At 44.6% G+C, this 9,810-nt stretch overlaps 6 protein-coding genes across 6 annotated transcripts; 4 read left to right on the top strand and 2 right to left on the bottom strand. All coding sequences in view use genetic code 12, as the record gives it.

Annotated features, from left to right (window-relative positions):
* Window positions 1–445: 445 nt before the first annotated feature.
* PGUG_04337 (uncharacterized protein) lies at window positions 446–970 on the top strand (the record flags this gene model as incomplete). Its single annotated transcript, XM_001483558.1, has 1 exon — window positions 446–970. One exon carries the CDS (start codon window positions 446–448, stop codon window positions 968–970), a length of 525 nt encoding a protein of 174 aa, XP_001483608.2.
* Window positions 971–2,283: 1,313 nt separating this feature from the next.
* Window positions 2,284–3,054, top strand: TRP4 (anthranilate phosphoribosyltransferase; the record flags this gene model as incomplete). The annotated part of the gene is made up of 1 exon (XM_001483559.1): window positions 2,284–3,054. One exon carries the CDS (start codon window positions 2,284–2,286, stop codon window positions 3,052–3,054), a length of 771 nt encoding a protein of 256 aa, XP_001483609.1.
* A 271-nt stretch (window positions 3,055–3,325) lies between these two features.
* PGUG_04339 (uncharacterized protein) lies at window positions 3,326–6,472 on the top strand (the record flags this gene model as incomplete). The annotated part of the gene is made up of 1 exon (XM_001483560.1): window positions 3,326–6,472. One exon carries the CDS (start codon window positions 3,326–3,328, stop codon window positions 6,470–6,472), a length of 3,147 nt encoding a protein of 1,048 aa, XP_001483610.2.
* Window positions 6,473–6,624: 152 nt separating this feature from the next.
* CTA6 (Cta6p) lies at window positions 6,625–7,263 on the bottom strand (the record flags this gene model as incomplete). Its single annotated transcript, XM_001483561.1, has 1 exon — window positions 6,625–7,263. One exon carries the CDS (start codon window positions 7,261–7,263, stop codon window positions 6,625–6,627), a length of 639 nt encoding a protein of 212 aa, XP_001483611.2.
* Window positions 7,264–7,594: 331 nt separating this feature from the next.
* Window positions 7,595–8,365, bottom strand: PGUG_04341 (uncharacterized protein; the record flags this gene model as incomplete). Its single annotated transcript, XM_001483562.1, has 1 exon — window positions 7,595–8,365. The coding sequence occupies one exon, from the start codon at window positions 8,363–8,365 to the stop codon at window positions 7,595–7,597; it is 771 nt and encodes a 256-aa protein (XP_001483612.2).
* Window positions 8,366–8,840: 475 nt separating this feature from the next.
* PGUG_04342 (uncharacterized protein) lies at window positions 8,841–9,809 on the top strand (the record flags this gene model as incomplete). Its single annotated transcript, XM_001483563.1, has 1 exon — window positions 8,841–9,809. A coding segment is annotated over one exon (969 nt), but the record flags the coding sequence as incomplete, so codon positions are not given.
* Between the last annotated feature and the right edge of the window lies 1 nt (window position 9,810).

The following is a 9,810-nucleotide window of genomic DNA, read 5'->3' on the forward strand; positions in this document are numbered from 1 at the left end:
TTCTTCAAGTTCCACTAGCAATTGAATAAAAGGAAAAGGAAACTTCAATAGTGTTTCCACTTCGAACGAAAAGGACTGGTATGATTGCGGCTGTGGAATATATGAACAAAATTGTGTCTGATGAAATCAACCTTCTCAAGGTGGAATCAGACGATATGATTCCCTATTTCAAAAAAGTTTCAGATAAAATGTTAGTGAAACTTTTGGAAAGAGGTATAGGTATTTACCACGACGATATGGTACCATTGGATAAACTTATTGTTGAGCGAATGTTTGAGAGTGATTACTTGAAGGGTTTCTTTTTGCTACCAAGTCCACTGCGAAATATAGTCCTTCTGCCAGCAACATTCTTGGTTATGGGCACTCAGGAGTACGGAATGGTCGTGAAACCCATGGGTATGTGGGACTATACGCTAGTGGACATGATGATGGGAGATGGTAAGGGATGCTTGTTCTGATAATGGAAAAGTGTGCTGATCCAATGACCACACCAGCGAAGCTTGAGTATTACAACTACTTTTTGAACGAAGCACTTCCTGTTGAAAGTCATGTTGGTTCTTCATTGCACGATGTTCTACTGCACGAGATCAGTAGCCGGTCGTTGAGAGCCAAGCAGGAATGTATTGACTGGTTGACATTCACTTATTTCTACCGGAGAATTCAGCTCAATCCAAGTTTCTACGATGTCAAGGATACTTCTCACCTTGGTATTTCTGAGTATTTATCTGAGTTGATTGAAAACACACTCAATGACTTGGCACAAGCACAGATGATTGAGTTGGAAGACGAGGACGAGGAAGAAGAGGAAGAGGTGATTTCTCCTTTGAATGGTGCCATGATCGCTGCCTACCACAATGTCTCGTACCTCACAATGAAGGAATTCAGCCGTCTAGATAACAAGGCCCAGAATGCGTGGTATACTCGAGGTGATCACCTCGGCATCAGAATTCGAATCGCTACCTATTCGTGAAGACGAAGAAGTTGTTCTTTCAAGAATTTACCACAAAGTTCCAATCAAGACAAACAGTGTTGATTACGACTCGCCATATTTCAAGGCATTTGTTCTTCTTCAAGCACATTTTTCTCGGTTTTCTTTGCCTGCTGACTTGGCACTGGACCAGAAAGATTGTGCTTCAGAAAGTGCTAGATGTGTTGCATGCTTGCGTAGACCATTTGTCCAGTGAAAGGTTACTTGAATGCTCTCCAGGCTATGGACATGTCCCAGATGATAGTGCAGGGATTATGGAGCAACGATAACGTTTTGAAGCAAGTTCCAGGGTTCACAGACGAGATAATTGCCCGGTGTACTGCCAAAAACGTGGAAATGGTTTTCGATATCATGGCTCTTGAAGATGATGAGCGAGACGAGATTCTTCAGCTCGAAGGCCCAGCGCTCAACAAAGTGGCCGAGTTTGTCAACAGCTATCCTAACATCGATGTCAGCTATGAGTTGGACTTGTCACAACCAGTGCGTGCAGACGAACCCGCTCAGATCAAGGTAATTTAATTTCCAGAGATGAAGACGTTGATGATCTCCTGGTGGTCAGCGAGCGGTACCCATGGCCCAAAAACGAGGGTTGGTGGATTGTGCTCGGAGATTCGGCGTCAAAGCAGCTTTATGCCATAAAAAGAGCCACTGTCAGCAAACAGGACCAAAGTTTCGATCTAGAGTTCACCGTCCCAAATGCTGGAGCTCACAATCTTACCTTGTGGTGTATGTGTGATTCATATTTGGATGCTGATAAGGAGGTGGAGGTGAATGTGACAGTACAATAGAGCAACTACACAGTGGAGGTGAATGTAATAGTAGAGTAGAGAGCACCAATATAGATTTTTTTTTTAGTTTGGCTCGCTACCCCGGATCCAGTTGAGTCATCGTGAGAATCTCAATTTTTCAATTCAAGAAATCAAACTGCAAAAAACACCCTCCCCCCAAACCACCATGGACAAAAGCAAGAACATATTGACGCCGTACATCAAGTCTTTGATGTTGGAGCATTCCGAATTTGACCCCGGAAAGACCTTCAAACCGTATTAAGATTGGTGTTTCGAGGGGTCCCTTCCGATGTTCAGATAGCCGCTTTCTTGACGGGATTGAGAATAAGGGGTCTTGACCACCACCCAGACTACTTGGCGGCAGCCGTGAGTACTATTCTAGAGTTTTCCGACATTATAGACCCTCAATTGGTCGATTCAAAGGGTTACATCGACGTAGTGGGAACCGGTGGTGACGGACAAAACACCTTCAATGTCTCGACATCTTCGGGAATTGTGGCAGCTGGCATGGGCTTACCGGTATGTAAACATGGAGGCAAAGCGTCGACATCGACGTCTGGTGCGGGTGATCTTTTGAAACATCTTGGTGTTGACTTATCTGTTGTCAACGCCAAAACCACACCTGAAATCGTGAAAAATTGCCAATTCTGTTTCTTGTTTGCGCCCTCTTTCCACCCAGGAATGGGCAAGGTGGCCAGCATACGGGGACAGCTAGGAATCCCCACAATCTTCAATATTTTGGGACCACTCATCAACCCAATACCGATCCAAGCTCGTATTTTGGGAGTCTACAGTGAAAAATTGGGTGAATCGTACGCTCAGGCAGCCGCTAAATTGGCTGAAACGAATAGTGCCCACGTAAGAACTATGGTAGTTTTCGGAGAAGTGGGCTTGGACGAGATTTCACCAATGGGTCCCACAAAGTACTGGATGGTCGAATCCGATGGAACAATTACAAAAGGTACAGTTACACCCTACGACTTTAACTTACCCGAACACAAGCTCGACCACGTTCGCTCTGGAACCCCCGAGGAAAATGCACAGATTCTCTACCATATTCTCCGTCAAGATGACCCCGAGTTCAAAATCAAGCCTTCTCAAAACCACCCTATAGTTGACTATATTTTGATGAACAGTGCCGCCTTGGCAGTCGTGGCTGGTCTCACGGACTCATGGCCCGTTGGAGTGGAGCTTGCGAAGGCAGCAATCACGAGTGGAAATGCATTGAAAGAATTGGAAACTTTCGTAGAAGTCACAGCATCCTACTCAAAACAATAGACTATATCACTATTTAGCTAACTTATTCTAGATGATACTGTAGGAATAGTCTACCATATTCAACACTAGCAATTCCATAACAAAATGAGTTGTATACCCTTTGAGTTAAATTAGTTTTACCCTAAATTCATTTTACCCTAAATTAGTTTGTCTTGGTTACCGTAAATTCGTTTTCTGATTTCTGTATGCATTCCCCCATTTTTCTTCTGCCTGCACCTAACACTCAAATCAACCGCGATCGCGTCACAAACAAACAATCTCAAGTAGCCCTATGTTTACTACGAAAAATCTCATAGGAACACCCCAAAGGGGACCTCGTTCCTACGAGTTTACCCCCATAGGAGCATCGCGGAGAACAAACCAGGAACCAGAAGATAATATAAACCAAAATATGACCACTCGCGCTTCGCTCAGACGCACAAACGAACCTTCAAACAACATTAAAAACCCGTTAAAAGTTGACCAATCCTTTCTAGAGTCGTTTGAGACGACCAGCGTACTCGGGTCAAGCAACATAAATACGCCCTTGGTACCCCTACGCGAGAAAAGAGCGCCAACAGTCGATGTTCTCAAGCCTCAAAATAACATTCTCAGTAATGGGGCAACAATTCGTGACCAACAACAAGAAAACAAACGCCTTGAGACCGAAAATTACAATCTTAAGATCAAATTAGCGACATTCACCAGATTTTTCGACCTGTCGCCGGAAGACCAGCGTAAACTTCTCACTGAAAACGTCGACTTGAAGCAGCAGTTGATGGAGAAAGTACACGAGATCGATGTTCTCCGCGCAGAAATGGCAAAGATACACGAGGACAAAGAAAATACACTTGTTTCAGCTCTGCCTGGGCCCAATTACAGCTTCATGATTGCGGAGAGAGACGACACAATTCGCAAACTCAAGGATGTCATAGACAAAAACAACAACGAACTACAGACCCTCAGAGCACAGGTCGCAATCGCAAACCGCAACTCCCTGAGATCTCCATCAGACGACTTGTATGGCAAGTTGGAGTATATCCAGAACGAGAACCAGAGCCTCAGGCGCCAATTACAGACACTACAAGACCAATTAATACAATCACAGAACGACGACAGCCCAAGCAGAAACTTGGACAACATGAGGAAGAGAATACAAGAAGTAGACAACGAGGCCATTTTGTGGAAAGAGAGATTCGAGAACCTCTCTGCAAAGTTGCGAGCCGAGGAGGCAGACAAATACTCAAAGCAAGACATGGAGAAGGCATGGCACGAGGTCGAACAGGCACAGAAAGCTTACCAGAGCATTCGATCCGAGCTCGAGGCGACACAAACAGAACTTCGCCTTGCTCGTAGTGAGTATTCCACTGCTAACAACAAGTCCGAGACCATACTGGAAGAGATGAATTCACTCAAATCGCAAATTAGAAGGCTTGAGCATGAAACGAGTTCACTTCAGAGTTCACTTTCAGCAAAGAATAATGAGCTTAAAAGCCTCCAGTTAGAGCGTGAGGGAGACAAGCAGGCGATAATCCGACTCCAAAACAGACTAGAGACTCTCAATGAGGATCTTCAGGACAAGGAGAAACAGGAGTATTCTCTTAAAAAACAAATCAATTCGCTAATCAATGAAAGAGACAACAAAAGCAACGACACAAAAGCCTTCCATCACCAATACGAGTCAATGAAAGAACGAGAAAGGGATTTAGCTGCAAGAAATAAAGATTTACAGTTGGAACTCGAGAAAGTCAAAGATCAGGTGTATCTGGCCACTAGCAATTATTCAACCAACGATGAGCGCCTTAATGATGCATACGATGAAATTAAAGAATTGAAAGACAAGCTCGACTTTTTTGAAGGTGAATATGAACAGCTAGAGAAAGTGCTTCGTGACACTGAGCAGGAAGGCGATACTCTCAAGAGCCAGCTCAATAAAACCAAGTTCACGGTCGCTGATTTGGAAGATAGTAACCAATACTTGAAAAAGAAATTAGAAGCATCTGAAAGTCAAATCAATGAATTGGAAGCCAGCATAGACAGGTTGAAGTCTCAAGCGACTCCAACGGCGGGAACAAGTGCTATTGATCAGTTGGATAAGTATAGCGCTCGCCGTCTTGAAGAGGAGAAAATCGAATTGTTGGACGAAATCGATACACTCAAGTATGAACTTTCACGCGTGAGATTTGAGTTGAACCAAGAAAGAACTCTGAAGAGCATGGAATCCAACCGTGAGCATGAAACGTTCGAAATACGTCGCCTTACATCGGAACGTAACCAGTTGCAAAATAGGCTCGAGGAGAAATCCCTTCAAGCGTCTGAACTCGAAGCGAAATGCAGAAGGTTGACCCTTGATCTCAGTGACAAAGAAAAAGCTATTGAAACACTTGAGAGCCATATAAGAGATTCCAACAGACACAAAAAGTTGGACATGTTTGTGGAAGATGAAGAGAGAACGCAATTCTTGAAAGAGAAAGCGTCAAACGAATCACAAATAAGATTGTTGCGCCATCAGAATGAGAATTTACAGAAGGAATTGGACTCTCAAATTGCATATTACAAGAGTAAAGTTGACGATTTAATGCAATCTTTCGGAAAGCACACAGGAAATGAGAACCTTGTGTCCAACTCTATGGTTGCTTTGCTAGAGGAGCAAGTTGATGAAGCACAAAAAACAAAGCACGAGCTTTCATTCAAGCTAGCAGAAGCGAATAGTAGGATTGACGAACTCCAGGAATCCTCCAGGCAAGCAGAAGCTAAACTGAATAGCAATGCCACACAGAGCAAAGAGTTACAAGACTTGAATGCGGCACTTGAGAGTAGTGAAAAGTTACTCAAGACTGAAAATAGTCAGTTGAAGGACAAGACGAAGAGACTTTCTGAAGAGGTTGATAGAGTAACTCGACACTGTGAGAAGCTTGCGAGCAAGCTCAGAGAACTCAAAGATCGAGAACTCGAGCGCGAGGAAACTGTTGACCAGCGTTTGGCGAAGTCTGTTGAGGAGATCAGCAAGTACAAGCAAAACAATAGAAGTTTGCAACGTAAGATCGATGATTTAAGTGAGCGTCTCAATGTCACTCAGCTAGATACTTCTCGCAAAACCAAGAACCAATTCGACCTCCTCCAGAACGAGCTCCAATTTTACCGGGCAAAATTGTACGATATGAATCTCCGAGCCAACGATCTCAGTCTTGTGAACTCCTTCGTCAGCAAGGCGGTCAACAATTCCGACAAGCAAATCAAAGACCAGCTTGTCAAACTCAACAGCGTTACCGGATTCCCCAAACGAAGTGCAGAGCCACAGAAACTCACGTTTGCTATAGTAGCCAAGTTTGTGTTGGCGTCGGTCAGAATCAAGAGACGGTTTGAGAAATCAACCCAGAGGCAAGAGCGACTTCAAGAGTTGCGGAGCCAAATAGAGAAACAAAGGTACTTTGTTTAGTACTATAGTGCAAGTGCACAATAGTGTACAAGTGTACAAGTGTACAATAGTGTATAATACTGTATAATATCATGAACATCATCATTCATTATCATTAATGCTAGGTTTCTTTAGACGTGGAAGTTGGTCTTCGATTTGTATTCTTTTCTTTATCACCTCATTGACCGAGCAATGGGGGTCTGAAACCCTTTTGTGTCGGCCGAAGGATGGCGAGAACGCACCCGCGGAGTCTGTGCTGGACCCGAGCCCGAATTGGACCGTATTTTGAACGAAAATGTGTTGTTTTGGTGCGATAAGATGTCAGTGCTAATGTTGGCGGAAATGTCAGCTCCAGCTGTAGAATCGTTAAACTCGTCTGGCGAGCCAATTACTTCCTGACGCAAATGGGTACGACCGTTAGCCAAGAAGTCGGCCAAGAGAGCCCCTGAGTCCTCTATTTCGGCATTTTGCTCGGTAAACATGGGAGTAAGAATTGTGGTATCGTGGGTCTTTTGCAAATCGGAATCTGAATTCAAGTATCGATCACGAAGACTCAAGTCCATCCAGCGGTTCTGGTGCAATTGTCTTCGATTTTTCGTCATTTTGGACCCTGTAACCGACAAGTTCATAGCAAGACCATCTTCGTCATCTTCATCGAGTAGGAGGTGGGGAAGCACATTTGCAGTGGCTTCCATCAACGACAGCGTATCGATATCGTCGTAGGGAATAGGAGCTTCTTTCCATAGTTCCATATGCAAAACATGGCTCAGGCTGTTCAAATGTGCGTACGAGTAAGCCGAATCACGGGACATGAGAGAAGAGTTAAGACAATCGGGTGCGAATAAAGATTGATCGAAATTGATTTTCGCGGAGAATTACGCAGAGAAGTAGCGAGCAGTCGCAGCGAGCAGCCGCGCGAAAGAGAGGCTGCGAATTATTTCGCACTTTGACTGATTCGCGCCAACTGATAGAAGATGGTCATAATAATGTACAATTGTAAGCGGTAAAAGGTAACGAACCAAGAATCCGGATTGTTCTACGTTGAGTTGCAAGACATAAATTTGTTATATACTGTTTAGGTTGACCAGTTAACTAGTAACTTTCATTGAAATTATCAGCTTCACGTATCAGTCAACTTACCCACTAAAGCATTCCCACGAGCGAAAGCATGACGGCCAACGCAGAGAGCTCGAGCTTTCTTCCAAAATTCTCAGTAGCTGACGACACCGTGGAATTAGCTGAACTACTTGTCGTAGAAGAAGATGTCAGATTAGAAGAGCCGTGGCCAGAGTGCTCATCATGGTCGTCGTCCTCGACTAAAAACTGAACTTCGCCGCTAGAGGAGTCCAAACAGAAGGTGGCAGAACCATGGTTATGGCAGCCAGTGTAGCTTGAAGGCGTGGTTGTTGGGGCTGGGGAAATGTAGCCTTCATTTCCACTTCCATCTTTACAGAATAGCGACGAACCATGGAAATGGCATCCAGTCACGGCGGCGGTTTGTGCCGCGGCAGAGGTGACGTGGGCTACTGATGAGTCCAGCGACAGAGGAGTACCGATGCTCTGGTTGGAGGAATTGTCTTGAGAGGAACTGTCAGAAGAACTTTCGTGGTGGTGGTGGTGGTCGTCCTCGTCGTCGTGGTCATGGCTGTCGCTAGTGCCTGTCGCCTTTGAGTCACCCTCTGCCACAAATTGGACTTCGGCGTCTCCTTCAGCGAAACAGAACGTCTCGGATCCATGGTTATGACAGCCAGTATAGCTCTTCGGAGCGGCTGTAGAAGCTGGAGCCGGGGTCACATAGCCTTCATTACCTTCTCCATCGATACAGAATTGAGTAGCGCCGTGGAAATGACACCCGGTGATGGAAGCAGCTTCGGCGGTGATGGCAGTAGCAAGAAGAACGAGAACCTTGAGCATCCTATGAACTTTTTCGCAGCCGTGAACTTTTTCGCAGCCATTTTAAATTAGTGCCAAGAGTTTTCATATAACCACTAAAGTGTGCCAGAGGAGCATATTTGTTCTTGGCAGCATGTCGCTACCAAAGGAGGCAAACAGAAAACCATTAAAGAACCACATTGGGCAATGGAACCTGTCGCTAAGCTTGTTGAATACGATGCAAAATTGAAAATTTTCGATTGCCGCAAATTTGCCCAGAAAACCAAGACCAAAACCTGTCAAACTCGACGCACATGATTAATTCTTAAAGAAGGTTAATTTAATTGACCAAAGCAGACAAAACTGACCAGAAGTGTGCCCTGGGCTCAAGGTCTTGCAGCTTGGATATGCAGACACTTACGAACTCCTTCGGCCTTACCGAAACTCATAGACATTGATGGTTATACAAATTCTTGGCACTCGTATATAAGATTGTCAAGAATGAAGTGTTAAGATAATGATGTGGAAGAAGACATTCTTGCTTGCTGCCTTCGCTTCAGTTACTTTGTGCGATTCCATCACCGACTGTCATGCTCATGGTTCAGTTTACTACTGTGTAAATACAGATGGTGTTGAGGCGTCAATTTCGCCAGCACCCACTGGGAACCTGAAGCCTTCTAGCTACACTAGCTGCCATAACCATGGGTCAGAAACTTACTGTATGAATGGTGACGATGAAGTTAGGTTTATGGTAGAGACTACCGCCGAAAAATCTTCTGCCTCGATCACCAGCATGTCTGCCCAGACTACTGCTGTCACCGGCTGCCATCTCCACGGTGCAACTCAATTCTGTCTCGATGGAAAAGGTAATGAGGGCTACATGTCTCCAGTTCCAACGAATACAAAAAGTGCACCTGTTAGCTATACCGGGTGCCATGCTCATGCTACTGAGACCTACTGTCTTAATGCCGATGGAGAAGAAGTGAAATTTGTGGTTGAGGAAACTGTTGAGGCTGCAAGTGGACTGGACGACGATGGTGAAATGGACTGTCATTTTCACGCTGGAGTGGAACATTGTATCAAAAAAGGTCAACCTGAAAGTGGAGGAGAAGCAAAATCTTGTGCAAGAGTTGACAGAGATTACAATGTACCAGTAAGAATTGGAACCCTTTTTGCTGTTTTGGCAACTAGTGCTATTGGAGTTTTCTTGCCTTTGATCCTCAAGAAAGTTATGAACACAACCTTGGATGGAACTATTGTGATGTTCTTCAAACAGTTTGGTACTGGAGTCATTCTCTCTACTGCTCTTGTCCATTTGACCACACATGCTCAATTGATGTTTGCCAACGACTGTTTGACCTTGCACTACGAATCCACATCGACTGCAATTACCATGGCTGGTTTATTTCTTGGGTTTCTCTCTGAATTTGTAACCACTCGAATTTTGGTTGCAAGAAAGAAGAAAGCTCGATGCCGCCACAGGCTTT

The sequence above is a fragment of the Meyerozyma guilliermondii genome, genomic scaffold, assembly GCF_000149425.1.
Source record: "Meyerozyma guilliermondii ATCC 6260 scaffold_5 genomic scaffold, whole genome shotgun sequence".
Lineage (NCBI taxonomy): Eukaryota > Fungi > Ascomycota > Pichiomycetes > Serinales > Debaryomycetaceae > Meyerozyma > Meyerozyma guilliermondii.